Source organism: Mastigoproctus giganteus, chromosome 7 (genome assembly GCF_048544385.1).
Source record: "Mastigoproctus giganteus isolate SK-2022 chromosome 7, ASM4854438v1, whole genome shotgun sequence".
NCBI lineage: Eukaryota > Metazoa > Arthropoda > Arachnida > Uropygi > Thelyphonidae > Mastigoproctus > Mastigoproctus giganteus.
This window is the reverse complement of record NC_143581.1, coordinates 95,619,501-95,643,970: the sequence shown is the minus strand read 5'-3', so window position 1 is coordinate 95,643,970 and position 24,470 is coordinate 95,619,501. Positions and strand designations below refer to the sequence as shown.

General features: G+C 39.2%; 1 protein-coding gene across 1 annotated transcript in view; it reads right to left on the bottom strand.

Moving 5' to 3' along the window:
- LOC150083090 (WD repeat-containing protein 13-like) overlaps positions 1–24,470 on the bottom strand; it is a 376,518-nt gene that overhangs the window by 228,728 nt on the left and 123,320 nt on the right. The window contains exon 6 of the mRNA XM_090377026.1: positions 23,320–23,402. Within this exon, the coding sequence (XP_090233152.1) occupies positions 23,320–23,402 (83 nt within the window). The remainder of the gene's footprint in view (positions 1–23,319; positions 23,403–24,470) is intronic.

The window sequence follows — 24,470 nt, the reverse complement described above, 5'->3', positions numbered from 1 at the left end:
TTAAGCTTGATATACCATCATCAATATTATTTATAAATACAGAAAACAATAATGAACCCAACACTGATCCCTGAGGGACTCCACTAATAACATTAGTCCACGATGAGCAGTGTCCATTGATTACCACTCTCTGTGTTCTCCGCATCAACCACCCCTCTCCCCCTCTACCACACCTTTATCCAGCAATAGCAGTAATTTGCCTCCAATGCCACACTGCTCCAATTTGTGCAGCAGTCTTCCATGTGCAGCAGTATCAAAAGCCTTTCTAAGATCCAAATATATAATATCAAAGTTATTCCCTGCATCCAGCTCTTTTGTGACTGCATCATAGTATCCAATCAAATTGGTCAGGCAAGACTTCCCCTTAACAAAACCATGCTGTGTCCGAGCTATAACTGAAGTCTTGTCTACATGTTCCTGCAGTGCTTCTTTAACCAGTGCCTCCATTAATTTTCCTGGAACAGAAGTTAAACTCACAGGTCTATAATTACTTGCGTCAGCCTTCGACCCTCATTTGTGAATTGGGGTCACATTTGCACATCTCCAGTCTATGGGTACCTCCCCTGAGTCCAAGGAAGCTCTCATAATTATGGCTAAGGGTTTGCTTACTTCCTCTGCTGCCTCCTTTAATATAACTGGATAGATCCCATCCACCCCAGGTGCCTTTCTTGTGATTATCTTCAACAATTTCTCCTCCACTTTACTCTCAGTTATTACAAGATTCTCTAGCTTACTGCTAGAGTTGAATACACCTCTGCTTTCCCCTCGCTAAATAACTCCTCATGTGTGACTGTCGATGCAAAATATTCATTTAGTTTGTTAGCTACCTGAGCAGGATCATCAACAGTTGACCCATCGATATCAAGTGGACCAATCTGATTCATCCCCTTCCTTCTAGAGTTTACATAAGTAAAGAACTCTTCGCTGTTTTTCTTTGCATCCCTTGCCAAAGATTTCTCATAATCTGCCTTCGCCTGCCTAACCTCCTTTGTAACTTGGTTACAGATCAACTTGCATCTATCATAGGCTTCTGTGTCACGTGTTAATTTATATGTATCCCAAGCATTTTTCTTCTCTGCCATATGTCTCTTTAGTTCATATGACATCCATTTTGGCCTAAACCTTGAACAATATTTCTTAGTTGGTATGTAAAGCCTAGTAGCTTCCAAGGTAAGTTCTTTGAATGCTTCCCATTTTGAATTTGCTGTTGGTAACATCATCAGTTGGTCCCACTGTATAGAATTTAAATACTGTCTCAGTCCATCGTAGTCGCCTTTATGAAAGCAATAACCCTTCCCTTTACCCTGATGGTAGTTACCTCTTTGAGTAAATCCCATTTCAGCACACAGTGATCACTGCCACCTTGTGGTTCCTCTATTTGCAGATTCTTAATGCATGAAGAATCACTACTGATAATGAAATCAAGAGTATTACTCCCTCTAGTTGCCTCCCGAACATACTGATGTGGAAAGCAATCATCCAATAAATCCACAAAAGCCTTGCTAGTGCGTTAGTGACCAACCCACAAATTGCAGTCAATATCTCGGAATTAAAATCCCCCATTATAAGACTATGATTTACTGGCCCACTCTATTTCCCTATACAGTTTCTTATTATACTCATCAGAATCATTAGGCCTATAGCACACTCCTCTCAATTTTGATCTCCCAATGCTTGTCACACCAAACTGACTTGACACTGCACTGTCCAGTGATGTCGACTGGCTTCACTTGCTTGGATTTTATGTGTTTCTTAACTAATAGCATAACCCCTCCTCCCTTCCTATCCTGTCTGTAGACCTTGTACTCCACAAATTCCAGTTCTGCATTCCTTATATCTGTGTGACAACACATCTCTGATATCCCAACAATATCCGCCTTTGATGCTTTGAGCAATACCTCAAATTCATCAAACTCCAGCATTGGTGTGCACAGAAGTATACATGCACCTGTTCTTTTTCTTAGCTACCCTAACACAACCTATGTGTTTATTTGTGCCCCAATGATTCCCAGCAGTCTCTGAAATACCCTGCATCTTCTTTTCCAGGCTGCTGCACATTCCAATAGAAGCAGTGCAAGAATCACTTTCACCTCTGCCAGTGGCTACTGTTAATCTATTAGTCCTTGTATCCCCCCAAGTGAGTTGGTTGACATCATCAGCTGGCCCAGAACATCTATGCCATTGATAATTTTTTCAGGTATGAAAAACTTCATGATGCAAGATTTTCAATTCTCTTTTCCATCAAGGAGTGGTAACATGTTTTTTAGATTTCCAATTAGTGCAGTGAGTAGCAGCTTTGAGGAGAGTATTGTATACAAGAGTAGCATACTATCTGGAGGAATAATTTCAGAAACTTCAGAAAAACAAGAAAATTCAGAAATCAAAATATTAGAGAATTTCAGATAATTGGCATTTTGCAAGGAAAAGCGAGAGGAGGTGAAAGTATACTGGAGAGAAATGGAAGGAATAGGTTGAATCCGAAAGAAAACTGTGCAATGATCAGAAGTCCAATCAACACAAATTGTCTAAAAACAGATTTTGTTTAAAATAGAGAAGAACAGAGTGTTAAATCAATACTGAATTGACCAATAAAAGAAGATAAGGTAGAAGAGGTCTGGTATGTATATTAAGTTGGCGCTGCAGGATAAAATCTTCAAGAAGACGACCATGAGGGTTGGAAAGAGAACAAAACCAAGTCACAGACTTGGAATTAAAATCACCAGCTACAATAAAATTTGTAGAGTACAAGATTCTGAAAGTATGGTCAAGAAAAGAAAGAATTCCATCCAATTCATCTTGAGGAGGACAATAAACTGAAAAAAAAAAAAAAAAAAATACTTCCAAATGGACCACAGATATATGTGCAAGTTACAAATTAGGAACTTAGACAGCCAATCAAAGTAACCTCCAAAACATCATTCAAAAGCACAATAGCAGAACGAGAACGTTGATTTAGAGCATATAAGATTTTTTTGGTTGCAGGAAACCGGCAATCATGCCAAGCAAATAATAGGGCTCCTGTCTGAATTAACAAAATATCGATAGATTTCTACAAAGAGACTTGCCAAAGTTCATCTGCAAGTTTTTGATTTTTGACCATTAAGCTGAAGACTTTTAACAGAAGAATTGGATGTCTTAGAATTATAATAATAATTTGAATTTAAGAATGTGTTATTCATATCGAGTACAATTCCTTACATTTTCCAAGGTTCATACATTCACTACAGGCGACATCTCGGACTGAATGTTTATTATCCTTCTTTTATGCTTAGAGTTGCAGAAATGGGGGGGCTAATCTTTATTAGGACAGTCCTCAAAGACATGTCTAGTATGGGCACAGTGACCGAAAGATGGAACATCCTGAGAACAGGAGGCAGTAGCATGTGTTACCACACATATAGAGAACAAGAAAGCCACAGCCAAATTAGATGCCTACTTGGAGGAACATCGAAATGAAATGGTACAATGCCCACATTCCTATGCCCAAGCACTGAGGAATCCCTCCAGCCCAACCAGCATTCACCACCACAGAGACAGCTCCAACTAAAGCCACCAAACATAGTAATATTAAATCTCACCGATCAGGAAAGCATAAAGACCAGTGAGGTGATTAAGAACAAAATAATAACATACCTGGCTACACACCTCAAAACAACAAGGATTGAGTCAATTAGAAAGATGAGATACGTATGAATCCTGATTTAAATGGAGACTAGGCAAGAGGCAGACAACATGATAAATACCTCGGCCATCCCAAACGCTTGGCCTGACTGCTGAACATCCAAAAAGGAAAGGCCCATCGATAATCATCTTTGACACTGACAAGGATTTAATTCCTACTCAGCTAGCAGAGGAAATTTACCACAGAAACATCCAGGCAAGCCCTCCATGATAGTGACTCAGAGGACCTAATCCGACCCAAATATCACACTAAGTCCAAAGCTAGAACTACAGTTAACTGGGTTGTGGAGCTACCCCCCCCCCACTAATGGTTTTCGGGCCTGGAAAACCATCAGCCGACAAGACCGGATTTTTATCAATTGGGGCAACAACTGCTAATGTTTGAAGCGTTGTAAATTTGGCCATACAACACACACTCGCACTCAGACCTAGGGCTTACAATACCGGAATCCCGATCATTTTTTTCCGCTACTGAAATACCGGTATTGATACAAAAAAATACTGGTTTTTCGGTACTAATTTTAAAAAAAATAATTGTTTATAATTTAATCACATAAAGGTTATAAAATCACCTCTATGTGATTATGACATCGTTATCTGCAACCTGTCCATAATTCTCGGACAACTTCATGTCTGACCATATCGTAACTCCCAAGTCCCGTTCCTCCACTACTGACTTTAGTTCAACTCCACCAAGTGTATAAGTTATTTTGGGGTTGCTGTTCCCCAGGTGCATTTTAAGACCTTGCATTTTGCTGCCACTTTTCTGACCATCACGGAAGTCTATCTAGGTCACTTTGAAGAAGCTCTGCTTGGCGGCGATCATTAACTACTCTACTGATCTTTATATTATCTGCAAGTTTAGACCTCACGCCCTCCATAGATGTCATTTAAGATAATCAAAAACAACAGTGGTCCCAATGCTGATCTTTGGGGAACCCCACTACTTACATTAACTCAATCTGAGGAATAACCATATATCACAACCCCCTGCCTGGTGTCCTCAAGCCATCATGCTATCCATCTAAAGATTTTCCCTATGATTCCAGCCTGTCCAACTTATAAAGTAACCACTCATGTGGGACTCAGTCAAATGCTTTGTTGAAATCCAAATAAACAATGTTCAAATTATTCCCTAAATCCAGCTCACGAGTGACCTGTCAAAATGGTTAACCAGATTTATTAAACATGATTAAACATGATTTTCCCTTTACAAAACCATGCTTTGTATCCTACAGAATTCCGTTTCCATCTAAACGATCCTGAATTCCACCCTCTTGATCATTGCCTCCATGATTTTCCCTACTACTGAAGTTAGACTGGATGGTCGGTAATTTCCCATCACACCAATTTACACCAATCCAATGGAATCTCTCCTGTCCAGTGATGCTCTCAAAACTAGCCTTAATGGTTCAATGCATAAATTGCCGCCTCCTTTAAGATTACAGGGCATATGCCATCAGCCACAGGACCCTTACTCGCCTGTAGGTGCGAAAGTTCTCATTAAATAATCATTTGAAATTTCAACATCATTAATTACATTTTTTTCCAACTTCACTTCCATAATATCTCATTGACACGAAGGGTTTTTTTTAGGTAAATATCGATGCAAAGTAACTGTTGAGTTCATCTGCAACTTCAGCTATGTTATCTAATACTATCCCACATCCATTACACAAGGGTCCAATCTGATTTTTCCTTCTGTTCTTTGCAATTATATATGTGAAGAATTCCTTAACTGCCCTCTTTGCTCTCTTCTTTACTCCTTATCCCCACTCTCTGCTCTCTCCCAGACTCAGTTATTGAATACTATAGTGAAAATTATACTTCGTTTAATAAAACATCTTTCTCCTTCAGAAAATGATGAACATAATTCAACCATGGAAGACCAACATGGAACAGAACATCAGTGTTCCACAAATTCTTTCCAAAATAAGAAATTGCTTGACTCCAATGAGATTTTAAAAGATGAACTTGAGACGGAAATTAACGAAATACTTTTAACTATTTTTGCTAAAAAAGTTCAAAGTCTAGAAAATATGGACTGAAATCGTCTACAATTATCTCAGTACAATAGTACCAGAACAGAATTCGAAAGGGCATTTTCTGCTGCTAATCAAATACTGTATGTACCAAAATTATATCAATTTTAAACGATCACACTATTGATTGCTTATGTTTCTGAAGAGCTCACTTTATTCGGACAGGAAGTGTGGATGCTTAAACATAACTAAACTTTGCAGTAACAATATGTATTTTTTTGTTTTTAGAATAACTGTATTTTAATGATTTTTTTTTCAGAATATTTATTATTGCAATAAAAGTTTATTTAAAACATGAATTCAAGTAATTACAGTACTTGTTTTTTTCCTTACTTTATTGCACCTAATTGTCATCAAAATTTATTGAGAAAAACGTTTGTTTTTGGAATACCAGTATCATAAATTAAAAATACTGAAATACCGGTATTAAGATTTTGACCGGTATTGTAAGCCCTACTCAGACCCCATTGACTCAACTGATACCCACACTTGCACTCAGACTTAACTGATACAACCTGTGGCATTGTGCCCAAAAAAAGGAACCAGTCTGCACAAATGGCAAGGCACAAAAAATACCAGATAATCATTCCATCAGATACAAGCCCTATTTATCTGAAGGCAAAAAGTTTCCACCAAACTAAAACCGATTATGGGTACTCTCTATAAACAGTACAATGCCTAACAGCTAAAATTGATGCAATTAATGCACAGTAGGCCAGAGCAGTTGTTGATCAGGTTCAAGTTAAGGTCCTAGAGTAAAACACTGCCGACACCATCAGAGTCCTATATGCATGCAAAACAAGTATAGGGCTATCCCTTCACCTATAAAATAATATTAGCTCTCAACGACAGACACCCTTGGGTAGCTATACTCATAAGAAACCCAGAGATCACAGCAACCAAAGTCACAAATCTCTGTAATACTTGGGCAGCTTGTGTCTACCTCATCGGCCCTCTGGAATTCCTCTTTGTGGTTTCCCTCTACTCCAGGCTGTGGGAGAAATTCTTCCAGCAGTAAATTATCTTAACAACATCCTTACTCTTCTTCCCAATTAAAGGATAATTATACGTGCAGATGTAAGCTGCCGCACACCTGCCCAGTTTGGAGGCACAATTAATCATAGTAGTATCAGGAATGCCCGGCACTTGGAGGAGTTTCTCAAAAACTCCAGCTACACCATCTCAACCAGCAAAATCAACTCTATTTTTCATAATACGTTTCGGAAGGCAAACACTGACGTCACTCTGGCAACCAGCCAGAGTGACGTCAGTGGACAGATATCCTGTTGGTACATCCAGGATTCCTGGACAACCTCAGACCACCCACTTGTGGCTTTTAGGATACCCAACAGACAATGCCCTGGCTCACCCTAAACAGATACGTCGTAGCAAATGCAAATTGGAACAACTACTCAGTTGCTTTACAAATCTCCAAAACCCTTCTGGACCCAGAACAATCCTACCTTACTGATCCTAATAGATGTCAACAACTTGTAACCACTATCATCACAAATGCCTGCAATCAGAGTCTTAAAAGGAAAACCCCCTCCCCAAGCACTGTGCCATGGTAGTCTCCGGAACTGCAGCGTCTTTGGTGAGAAGTAAATACCAAATGAAAGGCGTTCCAACGAGCCAGAAGATCTTGTCCCCCACTGGAAGCGGAAGCACTTAGACAACACTTCAGTGCAGCCAGAAATACAGGGGCAAAATGAGAGAGGCAGTCCTCTCATTCGAGAGGGGAGGATGGTCATGACAGTATCATGGAGTGTGCGGGAGCTAGGCCACCACAGGTCCACTATGCAATCCGAAACCGATCCACAGTGAAGAACCTGCTTGCAACCACATGTAATATATTGTCCGCCTTTGAACAGCAAGAGGAACTCGCAATCACGTACCTGGATATTGAAGCTGCCTTTGATGCCATCAACGTGTCGGCGCTCCTCCGCTTACTGGAAGACCACTATCTAATTCAAGGTAATATCCTCTGGTTCATAGCTTCATTCCTCTATGATAGGGTACTACAAGTCGACGCCTATGCACAATCGCACAAGAAGGCAATTTCTGCTGGTGTTTCGCAAGGAGGAGGAGTCCTATCTTGCTTATTATTTACAGCCATTATTGCGCCTCTTGTCCGTAACAATGAGAAAATCATCACCTATGCAGATGATATAAAAATTCTAACGCCTATTGCTTCCAACAATCACCTTGAAGCTATAGATAGCAAGCATTAATGATAGTCTCATCAACGTCGCCTCTTACCTCAAACAGTATGGACTCTCAATCAACCCACAAAAAACAAAACTAATGGTGTTCTCTCTCAGACCAACCCCTACAATAATAGCCCCAACACTCGATGGAACTGTAATATCTGCCACTCCTACACATGTGGATTTGGGAATAGTATTTGACCCAAAACTCCGGTTTCATGCTCATGTAGACAAGCTCATTTCCAGAACAGCCTCTCTCCGATGGCTAGCTAAACAACAACTAATTTATGTTAAGGAGCCTCGTATAATTAAGAAATATATCAGAACAGTAGTTTATTCTCCACTCCTCTATGCTGCTGCTGCTGAAGTGTGGGCATCAGCAGCTACCACAAAAAAGAAACCAATCCTCGCTGCAGAATTCTGGCTACTTAAATGGATTAACTGGAAAGCCTGTCTCCCACCACAGGACAGAACTACAGCTTTAGCTACCTCACTGGGGATGCAGCGAATCCCTGACATCACTGAAATACATCATCGAAAAAAATGATCACGGGCCAGATCTCAACACCGTCCATTTGGGATTCGTGTTACTGGCGAATACCCAAGCCAGAACTTCGGTCAACCCCGATGCTCCGCTCGAGGAATCGGAGGCTTCATATCTCAGACCGCTTCCTCCCAAACCAAATGCTACCGGAAGTACAGAACCGCGACACTGACCTCCAGAAGTTTTGCAGCAATAAAACCTACAGGAAAGAAGTATTAGCAGCTCGCTCCAATCCCAGAATTTAATGAGAACAAGTTCGTGCATCCTCCACACCATCTGCCAAGCTATCCTGTGCCACGACAGAACTCGTTTGACAGAGAAGTGCCATTCATATATATTATATATTTTATTGTAAATAAAATTGTAAATGACATATTAGATTGTAAATTTTATTGTAAATATAACCATATAATGTCACTTGTAAATATAGTTAATACTGTGTAATGTGAGGAAGTGTAATGACATGTTTACATGTTACATCTTCAACTTTAGAATGTGCATTATCCATCATATATCCTGATGTGAGCATTATCTATTATCCATGTGCATTATCTATTATCTAATTATCTATTCTGATGTGAGCCCCTGGCCGTGATGGGACAATTGCAACTTTACTTAAATCTATATATGTACATTGTATTAATTTTGTTGCAATAAAGATTATCTCTCTCTCTCTCTCTCTCTACATATAAAGCCCTGATCAGGAAACAAAAAAAGACATCTTGGGAACATCTCGTGGCAATTACTGGAAACACTGACCTATGAGGAGTGATATACAAAGTTACTACCAACATGCTCAGTTATACCACAGGGAAATCTTACCCTGACCATGCAAGTACCCACAAAATGGAAAAATGCTGCCTTTATGCTCACATGCAGCAGGTCTGGCAGTCAAGATGGGATCAACCAAACAAAGGCAAAGTACCCCAGAAGTTTATACCTGGCGTAAGATTCACCTACCCGAAATTTCCCAGCTGGTTCTCACCTAGCCTCCATGTCACCTTTCTCTTCACTAGTCATGGATTGATAAATGAAAAATTAACCTCTCAGATGATCCTTGCTGTCACTGTGGTGATGCTGAGACCTGAGAGTACTTAATGTATTACTGTGCAACCTATGAAGACCTTCGCTCCATTCAGTACACCAGGATCTCCAACTGACTCCAAAACCAAGGAGAAATATTACTACAAGATAAAGACGCTTTTAAGCACTTTACCAACTTCACCCAGGAAATCTTAAGGAGAAAATGCACTATGATAGTTATCATAGTCCTATTTATCTGAAGATCACTAAAATCAACAACATAAGCCAAAATGACCCTCCTGGACATCACTTAAATCCTGACTGTGACTTGACATCCACCTAACTTGGACGAACTTGAACTCTACCTGGCTATGATAGCAAATTTACCAAACTGAACGAGCTTAGCAGGACTAATCCTGCCTCAAGAGATCACTGTGCCACATAGTGACCTGACCCAAGTTCCCTTACCCAGTATACTTTCACCTCCAAATCCCATACCCCCATGGCCAGAACAACACTCCAACATATCACCTAATGGAGTTATCTCTACTCCTTTGAGAGTGCCTTCACCCTACATTGCCAGCACCTGTTCTTTCCAACTTGACTGATCCCCCCTATACTCTACCTTTATTTTTTTTAAGGTACTGTCACAAAGCTCAGGCAATTAGGTGGCAGGACCTGCCAGAGTGCTCTACTCCCTGGCCTGCCTCCATGGGGCATTGGACAGGAAACAGGGAGTCCCACTAGAGGCCCCCACAGCTAAATGGCCAGAACAACACTCCAACATACCACAACACTACACTTATGAAAACTTTCACACTACACTTTTACATCTCTGGACTTTACAGAGCCTGTATCTCTGCACAGTGTCATAAACATGAAGTTGGGAAACCCTCGGTGCCGCCAGACTCTCAACTAGAATATTATTATTATTAGCTATATGGTGCAAGGATGCCTGAAGCTTATGCTGCACCAGCCATTCCCAAGTTACCCTGAGAGAGAGAGAGAGAGAGAGAGAGAGAGAGAGAGAGAGAGAGAGAGAGAGAGAGAGAGAGAGAGAGAGAGAGAGAGACAGAGAGAGAGAGAGAGAGAGAGAGAGAGAGAGAAGTAGAAAGGAATCACCAAGAAAGAGAAGAATGATGATATCCAGGTCAGGACCCTGGGTGTACCAAGCCCATACTCACCAGATGTGAGTCCTTGAGGTAATATTTTTCAACCAAGAGGAACACCACCCAACGATAACAACAGCTTACTCTCGACTTTCAATTTAGCCATGACAGAAACACCAGAATTCATTGGATCCTTTTGGCAAAGGACTCGTACAAAGTGAGAAAGATATAAGGAATAACTGGTCACTAACTGACTGTTCTGAGGTGCTAACAGGTTTAATAGGACATAAATGACCATTTGGACATTTGGGTCATTTTGATCTTAACCTGTTGGTTATTAGAATTAGCAGTGGTAAATGATGTAAGAAAGCAAGCTTATACAGCATAAACCAAAAAAAAAAACAAAAAAAAAACATGACACTTCCCATTTCACCTATTCATTCCCTCCAGTAGTTTGTAAAGTTATTCCTTGAATTTATTTAAGCTATCAATTTCCACAACAACAGATGAAAGTTTGTTCCAGCAATCAACTATCCACTGGTTAAATGCAAACTTCCAATTTAATACTTCCTCTAAAGCAAAGTCTATTTTTAACTGGCTGATTGGATTCACTCCTATGAGTGACAAATTGTCTCCATGAGAGAACGCATTGTTAATATCAAACTCCTTGGACTAATGTTATTAGTGGAGTCCCCCCCCATGGATCAGTGGGATCAGTGTTGTGCCCTATACTGTTTTCAATCTTCATTAATGATATTCATGAAGGCATACCAAGCTTATAGACTAAGTTTACAGATGATACAAAGCTTGGAAGTGCAATGATAGGGGAAAAGGCATGTTACCGCAACAAAAGTAAAGTTTAACATCAACAAATGCGAGGTACTGCATGTGGATAACAGTAATCTCAAAATAACACATCAACTATGTGGTACTACATGAAAGATACCAGAGTAAAAAATGAAAAAAGATCTGGGAGGGGGGACAATTGTGCAGTCAAACATGAAGTTTTCTGAGGGATGCAGATGGGTTGACAGAACAGCTGCTCATGGGTTTTGCCAATGATATAAATTATGAAAGCAGAGACAAGAAGGTGATTATGCAAATTTATAAAGCAATGGTTGGACCATATCTTCAGTACTGCATACAGGCATACAGGTCCAGAAGCCTCATTTTAGGAAGGATGTGGATCCGTTAGAACAGCTGAAGAGAATGGCAATGAGAACAGTGAGAAGGTACAAAAGGATACTCTTCCCAAGAAAGGCTTGTGTTGCAGAACTGCGGCATCTTGAAACTAAGCACCTGTAAGAATATCTGATTAAGGTGTTTAAGACTTTGAATGGATTGAGTATGCTAAATGTTGATGGCATCCTACTAAGGATGCCATCAAAGGAAATACTGACTGGAACTTGTGAGTTGGTCACTAGCACACTAGCAAGGCGTTTCTGGATTGGATTTTTTATTGTTATTATTATTATTATTATTAGCTACATGGTGCAAGGAAGCCTGAGGCTTATGCTGCACCACCCAAAAAAAAAAATTCCCCGAGTCACCCTGAGGAAGGGGGGAGAGAGTCAAAAGTAGAAGGGAATCACCAAGAAAGAGAAGAATGATGATATCCAGCTCAGGACCCTAGGTGTGCCATGCCCATACTCACCAGATGTGAGCCCTTGGGGTTAAAGGTTAGTTGTTTAATAATTACATAATTAAGTAAATAACTGATATTTACTAGAAGTGGAACTCTAAACACATGAACTCAGAAATACTGAAACAGGTCAGCAATGACGGGGTAATAAATCCATGGGAATACCTCGCAGGAAGCAAGTGGATATGTAATCACAGCCCCCCCCCACTGGATGGCCGGGGTTCGACGGAGGATGCGGAAAGGTCAGGGAATGACCACCGCATATCCCCGGAGCAATATGGCCTTAGTTGCTAATGCTCCTTAAAACCAAATAACAAACAAACAAACAAACCTTGTATATGACACCAGGAACTCTTAAGTGCCTTCCTCACAACGTGGCTGAGCCAGTCAGTTCCAGGCGAATGCAGCATGATTCCTCCTCTAGAAACTCATGGCTTCTGTCCAGAACAGGCAAATCAACCATATAATACACTTAATTTACACACATAATATATACTGATGCCTATTTTATAGCCATAATTGTTTTTGCGCTTAACACAAACATCGGAACAGTATTATAGTTTATTGTTGTTTGTTTGTTTATTTGGTTTTTTTAGGAGCATTAGCAACTAAGGCCATATTGCTCCGGGATATGCCGTGGTCATTCCCTGACCTTTCCACATCCTCCGTATTTGGTGGTGACGGGCTCGAACCCCAGTCTAGTCAAGAAGCGTGTGCTACGCACTGCTGCTCCTACCCACCTGGCTATGGAGGCGCCATTATAGTTTGTGACTTCAATGTACAATGCATGCAACTGTTTGATGTTTCATGATGGAATATTCCTGGGTTAATATTCCAGGTTAATGAAATTCCTGGGTTAATATTCATTTTCCAGGTTAATATTCTGCACATCACATAGCAAACTTTCCACATGGTCAATGGTGGCATATTCCCTTATATCTATATTGTGAACTTGAGTTTGTAGGTAGGGTATGTAAAATTTATTAATCAATCCAAACTCGATTTTGAACATGCTGAAGAGTAAAACACTTGTTTTTTATCGAAATGCTGGCTGAGCCTTCTAGACTCTTGCCAAATTTATTGGCCATAAATTTTATTCATCTGTACTCGCAATCCAAGCTGATGGTTCTGTTGCATGCTCAGTTAAAGATAAAGTTTATTTATTTGCATCCCACTTTTTTTTTTTTTAACTCTTGTATCGATGGTTTTGGCAAATCATCTTGAACCATACCAGCTACATTCCACTTAATGACTCCCATGGTTGCCTAACAGAAGAATGTTAGAAGAATTCTCAATAACTTTTGATGTCAAGAACACTCCAGTTCCTGATGGTATTTCTCACACTTATTCTCAAAACCTGTGCTCTGTTTTGTGTAGCCTTTTTTTGCTTTCTTATTTCACTAATATTTTTTTCTTTCTGCATGGAAATTTGCATATATATATATATATATATATATATATATATATATATATATAGCCATTTCCGAAAAAGAATAACAAATTGATACATTCCAATTATCAATGCTATTGCACTTAGCTCTACTCTTTACAAAGTAATTGAGAACTCTATCAGACAAAATATCTCGAAACCTTCCGTCTAATCAATGATTGCCAAAATGGATTTCATTAGTGTCGATCCACTGCTGATACATTGGTTAATATTTCTCACCTTTGGACAAATATAATGGAAAAGTTTGGGGAAACTCAAGCAGTTTCTCTTGATATTTCTAATTTTATTTATTGAATGATTATTTTCTACAGCAGCATGTTAGAGAGGCAACAAGAGGGAGTAACACTCTTTTTATTATTATTAGCTACATGGAACAAGGAAGCCTGAGGCTTATGCTGTACCAGTCAAAAAAAACTTTCTGTGTTACCCTGAGAGAGAGAGAGAGAGAGAGAGAGAGAGAGGGGGGGGAATCACCAAGAAAGAGAAGAATGATGATATCCAGCTGAGGACCCTGGGTGTGCCAAGCTCATAATCACCAAGTACAAGCCCCCGATGATTGATCTGATTATCAGAAGTGATTATTCACGCATTAAAATTTACAGATAAAGAAACCACTAGGTGGCAGTGATCACAGTATACTGATTAGGGATTTACTTAAAAATGTAACTACCATCAGAGGTAAAGGAAAGGTTTTTTGCTTTCATAAAGATCACTACAGTCGTCTCACAGACTTTTTAAAGTTCTATACAGTGGGACCAACTAATGATGTTACCAACAGAAAATTCTAAATGGGAAGCATTCAAAGAAGTAATCTTGGAAGCTACTAGGCTTTTTGTTCCAACTAAGAAATACTGGTCTAGGTTTAGGTTCAAATGGATGTCTGATTAGCTAATGAGACTCGTGGCAGAGAAGAAAAATGCATGGAATGCATATAAATTATCAGGCGACACAGAAGCCTATGATATATATAAGCTCGTATGTAGTCAAATCACAAAGGAGGTCAGGCAAGTGAAGGCAGATTACGAAAAATCTTTGGATGCAAAGAAAAACAGCAAAGACTACTTTACTTATATAAACTCTAAAAGGAAAGGGATGAATCAGATTGGTCCAGTTAATATCAATGGTTTGACTGTAGATGATCATTCTCAGATAGCTGCCAAACTAAATGAGTATTTTGCATCTACATTCACATAACTGAGAGCAAAGTGGAGGAGAAATTGTTGAAGTTAAACATAAGAAAGGCACCGGGAGTGGATGGGATCTATCCAGCTATATTAAAGGAGGCAGCAAAGGAAGTAAGCAAACCCTTAGCCATAATTATGAGAGCATCCTTGGACTCGGGGGTAGTCCCCATGTGCAATTGTATCTCCAATTGACAAAGGGGCTCGAAAGGTGACACGAGTACCATATTTCCCCATGTATAAGACGCACCCTTTTTTGAAAATTTTGGGGTCTAAAAACCGGGTGCGTCTTATACAGTGGTTGTAGATTATTACTTGCATTTCCCGCTTTTGGCGTTTGTCTTTGCGCTCATTGTTTCGCACTTGTTACCGGTATATTAGATTACATTTTGCCATGTTCTGCCCAGAAATGGCTCAGAAAAGATTTTCGTACAGTGCTGAATTCAAGTTAAAAGTGATCCAGTTTGCAAAAGTGAATGGAAATCGTGCTGCTGAAAGTTTGGTCCTCCTACAACTGAGAAAACAATCCGAGACTGGCTATGGGAAGAAGAAACCCTACTGAAAATGCCACAGCAGAAGAAGGCCATGATAAGCAAGTCAGCAAAATGGCCTGATTTAGAGAGGGAATTGAAGAAATGGATTGAAGAGCAAAGGGCAATTGGAATTCCTGTGTCCACAAAGATGGTTCAGCATGAGGCAAGAAGAATTGCTGATGAAAAAGAAGTTACTGATTTCAAAGGAGGACACAACTTAGTCCATTCATGAAACAGAATGGACTAAGCATGCGTACACGCACCAGACTTGACCAAAAGATGCCTGAAAGCTATGAGCAGAAGGTCCTTGAATTTAATCGTTTTGTCATTCAATGTCGGAAGACACATCAGTTTGAGTTGGGACAGATTGGCAAATATGGACAAAGTCCCCTTTCAATTTGATGTCCCAAGTAACAGAACCTGTTGATAAGAAGGGGTGAAGACAAGTGGACACGAAAAGAGCCATTATACAGTTGTTCTAGCTTGTTGTGCCGACGGAACCAAGCTGCCTCCTATACTGATTTTCAAAAGCAAAACAATGCCAAAAGAAGACATTCCTCGAAGAGTGATTGTCCATGTTCATGGCAAGGGTTGGATGGATCAGGATGGGATGAAGATTTGGTTTGAGAAAGTTTGGAGCAGGAGACCAGGTGGGCTCTTACGCAAACCTGCCTTATTGGTGCTTGATCAGTTCAGGGCACACATAAAAAACACAAAGATTGCTGCAGAGCAAAAAACAAAACTTGCCGTCATACCTGGAGGCTTGACATCCCAGCTCCAACCACTTGATGTCAGAATTAACAAACCCTTCAAAGCTGCCACGAGAGACGAAGGGAATCAATGGATGAAGTCTTCTGGGGACAATTTGACACCAGCAGGAAGAGTGAAGAAACCAACTATAGGAGAAGTTTGTATCTGGGTGAAAAGATCCTGGAATAATATCAAGATTGAGATCGTTGTCAAATCATTTAAGAAGTGTACGTATTTCAAATGACATAGATGGAACTGAGGACGAGGCAATATATGAAGACAGCGATTTGTCATCAGACACAGATGAGTACAAGCTAATGGATGGGAGTTTTGACAGTGATGAGGAGTTGTATGAATTTTATGATGAATAAAACTTGAGTTCAATAACTTTATGTAATATATTTTTTTTCAAATTTCGAGCCCCAAAATTAAGGTGCATCTTATACATGGGGAAATACGGTAATTACAGATCTGTTAGTTAAGCTTCTGTTCCAGGGAAAATAATGGAATAACTGGTATTAATAAGCATTGCAGGATTATCTAGACAAGACAGCAGTAATAATTGAGACACAGTACTGGTTTAAGGGGAGGTCTTGTCTGACCAATTTGATTGGATACTCTGACTACTGTACAAATTGGAGCAGTATGGCATTAAGGGCAAGTTGCTACAATGGATAAAAGAATGGTTGAGTGGAGGAAGACAGAGAGTGATAATCAACGGATACTATCCTTTGTGGACTAATGTTATTAGTGGTGTCCACCCAGGGTTCAGTGTTGGGACCATTGTTGTTTTGTATATTTATCAATGATATTGATGAAGGTATATCAAGCTTAATGTCAAAGTTTGCAGATGATACAAAGGTTGGGAGGTTTGTTAATAATAGTAATGGTAGTATGCTGCTGAAACAGGATCTGGTAAAGTTGGGCAGATGGGCTGAAAAGTAGCTACTGAAGTTTAACATTCACAAATGCAAAGTACTACATATGGGTAGCAGTAACCACAGAGAAATGTACCAAATGGTGTTACACTCAGGGTAGTGGAGAATGAAAGAGACCTGGGGGTAATTGTGCCATCAAATATGAAGTTTTTTTAACAGTGCAGACAGGCTGCCAGAATAGGTCATGGGATATGGTCAATGATATAGACGAATTTTGCAAGCAGGAATAAGGAGGTGATTATCCCCTTGTATACAACAATGGTCAGACCACACCTTGAGTACTATATGCAGGTCTGGAAACCTCATTTTATAAAGGATGTAGAGTTGCCAGAAGAAGTATAGAGGAGGGCAGCAAGACTGGTTAGGCAATAAAGGGGCACTTACAAAGAGAGGCTTAAGTTCTGCAAACTGCAGCTTCTTGAGACTAGTCACCTGCGAGGCGATCTGATTGAGGTGTATAAAGTCTTGAATGGATTGAACAGACTCAATGCTTATGGGATTCTTCCTCTTGCTCAGATTACAAACCTGAGGAGGAATAAACTGAAACTGAAGAAAGACAGTTGTCGAATAGATGTGCGGAAATTTTCCTTTAGCCAGAGGATAGTTGATTGCTGAAACAAACTTCCATCTGTCATTGTGGAAGTTGATAGCTTAAATAAATTCAAGGCAGAATTAGATAAACATTTGTAACAAATGGATGGGTGAAATGAGAAGGGTTTTAATTTTTTTTTTTTGCCTGACGCTATATAAGCTTTCTTGCATCATATGCCTCTACCAATGCTAATTTTGCTTGCAGCCAGAAGTTATTTGAGTGTGGGAACAAACTTTCATCTGGTGTTATGGAAATGAGAATAAATGTAAGGAAGAATTAAAGAAATTAATAGAGGCTATGGCCAGGTTATGTGGGAAGTGTTGTTGTTTTTTTTTCTTTTTTTCATTGATGCCATATAAGCTTGCTTCTTGGCACCACTACTAATACTAACTGTTAACAATGCAATCACAATAAATAGCATGCTATGTCTTCATAATTGTTGATTTAGTATTCATGGAACTCCATATTTTCATACTTGTTGACATTATCCATGGTTTGTTCTCAACAATCCATTATTCTTATCATCATCAACCAAATAGTCCTTGAGGTTATCACAGACATTCTCTCAGATATGCCAGACAAGCTGTACTTGCTACCCGGGAGTCTAAAACGCTGATGGAACTGATCTTCGGGTGACATTCAAGTCAAGTGGACCTTATTTCGGCGAAGTCTGGACAGTCTGTGTCAGCCAAATCCTCTGCTTGCACCTTCACAATGGTGGGACTGTTAGTAATCCTGGGTCCATGCACAAGCACACGGTAGGTGACCACCCAGGTGTGAACCAACGTAAGCAGGGGTCGAGGTGTGGCACTCACACCACATGGAGGAATGCCGTCCCTCTGTGTTACCAGGCAGTACTAGGTGGTAGATGACTCTCATCAACCGGTGCAATACCACCACTTTGCTTATTGGAGGCTTGAAGTGGTGGAACCCATGTTTAGTCTCCAGAGCTAAGTTCCGGTCAACCCTTCCCCATCTCTTCCATCATGCAGTATGATTGATGACTTTTGAGGTTATGATGAACATCGTGGCGAGATCCAATCTACCTTGCATTTCGAGGGTACAGCTCTAAAATGGTGTTCGCAGGCTAGCCGCTAGTTAGTACACAGGACCAAACCTATTGGTAACTCTCTCTAGGAGGCTTCCGGATCAGCTAGTGTATAATCTTGCTACCTCTACTCTGCCAGATAGTGACTGGGGGCATTGCCGAGGCCATGTTACGTCAAGGATCTGGGTATATTCTTACCATGTATACGCCATATCCAAAAATTTGATTACTTCATACAGCATGTCCCACCCACTTTTTCATACTATTCAATACACTATGAATTGTCAAACTAATAGAGTAATCTTATCTGCGAAAAGATCTAAACCTCCCAAACACTTCCTAATTCATTTCACAAATATACGTGGTCTCAATTCTAATCTCAACAATGCCCATTTCCACTTGCAGTCTGCCAAACCCCATGTACTTTTTCTGACAGAACCTCAGTTATCCGTTGATTTAACTACTGCTCATCTCAGTTGCCCAAATTATTCGCTGTATGATTACTTTCGCCTCAAAGGTGGTACTTGTGCATATGTCCATTCCGATATTCCCTGTCAGAGACTTGGTAATTTGGAATCTCCTCTTTTCGATCTTCTCTTGCTTAAAATCTCTCTACCTCATTGTGCTAAATTCATCTGTTGCCTCTACCATTTTCCCAACTCCACTAATCACTTGGAGCTCTTTGACTTCCTCTCTTTGCAACTTGACTTTCTCCAGTCCAACTTTCCTAATAGTGAGGTAATTTTCCTTGGTGATTTTAAAGTTCACAACTCCAACTGGCTTCTGTTTTCTAGTCACATCGACACAGCAGGTCGAGATGCTGAGGCTTTTGCAATTACTAATGACCTTGCAAAGATTGTTCATTTACCTACAGGAATACCGGACAATCCTAACCATACAGCCAACATGCTTGATCTTTTTCTCACAAACAACCCTTCTAAGTATACGGTCAAAGTTTTCCTTTAGGCACCTCAGATCATAACTTGGTGATTGTCTCTTCTCCAATGGAGCCTTTATCTCATGGCTATTCCCAACCTCATATTGTTTGGCATTACAAGAATGCATAATCGGAAAACCAGCGAGATTTCTTTTCTTCTTTTCCTTGGTCAGATCACTGTTTCAAAACTGCTGATGTCGTTTGCTGAGACTGTGTCAGTGAAATTCTTCTTGCAGGAAAGGAATCCTTATCCCACACTCCACTTTAAAATCTCGTCCTTTATCTAAACCTTGGTTTTCCAATAAATGTGCTAAGGCTGTTCAAGAGAAGAACGTTGCATAACGTATTTGGCTTGTCTCTAATTCTTCAGTTTCATTTTCTGGCTACACCAAATCTCGCAACAATTGTAAAGCAGTTATTGAACAGGCTAAGAGTAGAAAACTTGCTTCTTGCCCTAATGGTAGCCAAGAATTCTGGTCTCTTACCAAAGCTATTGGCCACAACTTTTGCCCAACTATGCTCTCACCTCTGTCCAAACCAGATGGTTCTGTTGTCACTTCAGCCAAGGATAAAGCTGACCTGCTAGCATCCCATTTTTCTTCCAACTCATGTATTAATGATCTTGGTAAAACACCTCCCACCATTCCCAACATGCTCCATTCAATGTCTCCTGTGGTCTTCCTTCAAAAGGATGTCAGAATAATTTTGACGAATCTTGATGCTAAGAAAGCAAAGCTCCAGGTCCCGATAGTATTTCTCCACTTGTTCTCAAAACCTGTGCTCCTGAATTTACTCTTTTTCTTTGCCGCCTTTTTTCACTTTCTTATTCCAAAGGTGTTTTTCTGCTTGGAAATCTGCTCATATCCAGCCAGCTCCTAAAAAGGGCGACAAATCCCTCCCACCCAATTATTGTGCCATTGCAATTACTTCTACTCTTTCTAAAGTAATGGAGAAATCAATTAACCGCCAACTCTTAAACTACCTAGAAAGAAACCTTCCGTCCGATCAACGATCGACAGTGTGGATTCCGTCAATGTCGATCGACTGGTGATATTCTGGCTTATGTTACCCATTAATATACAAATTCAATGGAAACGTTCGGTGAAACACAAGCAGTTGCTCTTGACATTTCAAAGGCGTTCAATCGTGTCTGGCATAAAGGTCTTCTAAACAAGCTTCCATCTTATGGTTTGCCAACTTTTTTTTGTAATTGGTTATCCAGTTTTCTCTCTGATTGCTCACTGAGGGTAATGGTAGATGGCTGTCTGTCTTCTAACTTCTCCACTAATGGCAGTGTCCCCCAAGGTTCAGTTCTTTCCCTCACTCTTTTCCTCTTGTTTATTAATGACCTTCTTCCATTGACTGGAAATACTATCCATAGTTTTCCCGATGATAGCATATTGCATTCCACTTTTCATTTTGAGAAACCTTGCCCTGCTCAATCAGCTTCAACTTCTCAAAAATCTGCTACCAGTTCCTTAAATGCTGATATCCAGGTAATTTTCCAGTGGGGCAAAGACAACTTAGTTGATTTCAACCCTTCTAAAACTCAGTCTTGTCTTATATCTCGCAAAAAGGATTCTTCTGCCTCCTATGCTTATCTTTTGTGACACTCCAATTTCTAGGCAAAATGATATATCTCTTTTGGAGATTACCCTGACTTCTAATCTCTCTTGGCACAAGCACATTACAAATATTGCTTCCTCTGCATCTAAAAAACTTGGTTTTCTCTTTTGCTCTCGGTGTTACTTTTCTTTCAAACAGCAGTTCACTCTGTACAAATTGCAAATCCGCCCTACCATGGAATATTGTTCCCACATCTGGGGTGGTGCCCCCAAAACCTCTCTCAGGCTTCTTCATTCCGTTCAGAAGAGAGCAGTTCAGTTAATTAATAATTCATGTTTAACAGTCTCTCTCTCTCTCTCCACTTGCTGTCTCATACACGTACTGTTTCTGCTGCATTCCTCTTCTACAGATATTTCCATGGGCACTGTTCTTCTGAATTGGCTTCTATAATTCCCACTCTCTCCTCCAAAACAGTCCGAACACGTGCCGCCACCAGCCAACATCCATTTACTGTTCAACTTCAAACTCACAGAACCAACTTTTCATCTTCTTCGTTTATTCATTCAACTGCCATTTCCTGGAACAAACTTCCTTCATACGTATTTCCAGAAAATTACAGTCTACAGAAGTTCAAGTCCAATGTCAACAAATATCTTCTTCTCAACCTCCAATCCAAGCACGGTACTAAGTACCATAGATTCTAATACCTCTTGTGTTAGAGGTTGACATTAAAAAAAAAAAAAAAAAAAATACTGCTGCAACCACATTCAGGTTTGCATAAATATTCACAGGCAAAAAAACTTTAATGCTACATTAATTGCCCTTCCCCAAATCAACTATACTAATTTGCATTACTGCACACTTGCAATAGCCCTGTGTTTCAGATAAAGGTAAAATGCTCGTGCCTGTAATTTTTCACTTGTAATAGCTTATACTACCTGTTAGAAAATGTAACAATTTAAACATTCTTTCTAATATCTAATACAAATCATTAGTATCAGCATTAATAAAGGAAACTCTATTAATACTGATACTAAATACAAAAAGAAGCCAGGTTAATTCAGCATCAGCCATAAAAAAACATAAATAAATAAACACCTGGTTTAATCTTTTCTACTAGAACTGTGAACATTTCCAATGTATTGAATTTCATGATTGTTCAAAATAGTAAGAAAGTTCAACTTCATCAGACACAATGTGGCAGATACCAACTGAAATTAGCAATCTTTGTATTTCAAAATGTATTAAATGTTCTCTTACATATCTCCAACATACAATGTAAACCACATTTCATTTTCAAAATTACTATATAATGTTAAACCTTAAGTTTGTATAAAGTATGTCTGTAGATCTATGATTCTCATGTGTGGGTTCTAGGGAGTACGTATGTAAATTGTTTTGAGAATAACTTCAAACATACTCATGTCCATTAAGTTATAAATTTGTTTTGTAGATGTATTTTTTTTTCTATAAACAGTTCATAATAGATGGCAATGTGAAAATAACTTTGGTAACCGGAGGTGGTGACAATTACACCCACTGCCCTCACTCAGTTCTCTAATTTGGGCTTATAAAAGTCAAAATTTAAGAATTTCTCTGTTAATTAGATCCAGAGACTGATAAAATCAAATCAAATGATACATAAATAGATGGAGAGGATATTATTGCACCTAAAAAAAAATTAACAATGGGTTTTATTCACAAATATTTCAATTTTTTTTTTTTTTCAATTTTTTTAAATTCTAATTTGACTTGTGACATATTAGGGATGGATATCTGATACCAATTTTTCAAAGAAAATCAAGACTACAATGTACAAATGTAGAGCTTCCTTCTTAAAAAAGAAGTTCCCATAACATCTACTGATAAAAATGTAATCAAAGAAGTGTTCTGTTTCTTAATTTTCACACTCTTCATCTAAATGAAAGCATACTTTGCAAAAAGTTATGTTGTCTCAAACTTGCCTTCCTTCTGGCCACTTTTTTTTTTTTATTGAATAGGTTCAATACATAAACAGAATGTTGTTTTTAATAACTATTTGCTTATACTGCATACAAACATAATATGCATATTTACCTGCATCTTTATGCTGATCAAAAATGTGATAAACTCCAGCAAAAGCATAGTTTTCTCCTATGGTAGTACCACCTACCAGGGCTCTGAAAACAAATTTCATACAAGACTTTGATTTCAAGAACAACTATATATATTTAGTAATCAATAGAAAAATGTACTAATATCAACAAAATTTTATTACATGAAAGCTACAGTAACAATTAACATTTGTGACATAATATTCTAGGCTAACATAACCACCCATAGGTGGTTATGTTAGCCTAGGTTTTCATAAAAACTGTTAAAGGAATATAAATTTTGTAGTTATCTGATAACTTCAAATAGTTACTCAATGACTTCAGGTTTATTTATTTTTTTTTTTGAAAATAAGGCATTTTTGTCCCAACAACTCATATTATAGAACAGCCCAACTGGCAGATCACTGAATGTTTTAAAGAGCTCACATTACTCTTTTTATTTATTCAAATTACTTAATTTTTTTCTTTCTTTCTTATTTTCCTGCAAGTGCTTTTCTTAGTTCCTGCTAATAAATGAGAAACCTCATCTTGGGGAGTCCCTTAGTTCCCCCTACCCCCAGGAAGCATACTCATCTCATATCAGGAATAGTAAGAAAAGGAGCAGTGGCTATTTCTGCATTCCCATTAATATAAAAAGGTACGCAGCAGCCATTATCAATCCACTACAGCCTCCTCCTGAAAGCCTCCTCAACGATTCATATTGAGGAATATGGATCATAATCTACCCTACTGGTCCAATGCGGGTTGGCAGATCGACTGTATTTAGCAGTCAAGGGCTTGAACCCCGGTCTACTCAAAGAGCATGTGCTACTGCACTCCCACTCTCCACCACTCAGCTATAGTCCACCCTAATTTACAGGTGGAGGGAAAAATGAAACAGAACATTTTCTTTTTATTTTCTGGCAAGTATAACTTAAAAGTATTTTTCCAGGGAAACCTTGCATTAAAAAATATCCTTAAGTCAGGTCCTTATCACTATCTTCCAACATCAAGGGAGCAATATACTTCATGTCTAGTAAATACAGAAAAAAATGAAAGCTCATACCAAAAAACACCAATTGGCAGAAAACATCATCAAGTTTTTGTGCCATTAATAAAGGCTGTTCTCTTGAACCTAATAACTTCACAATATTA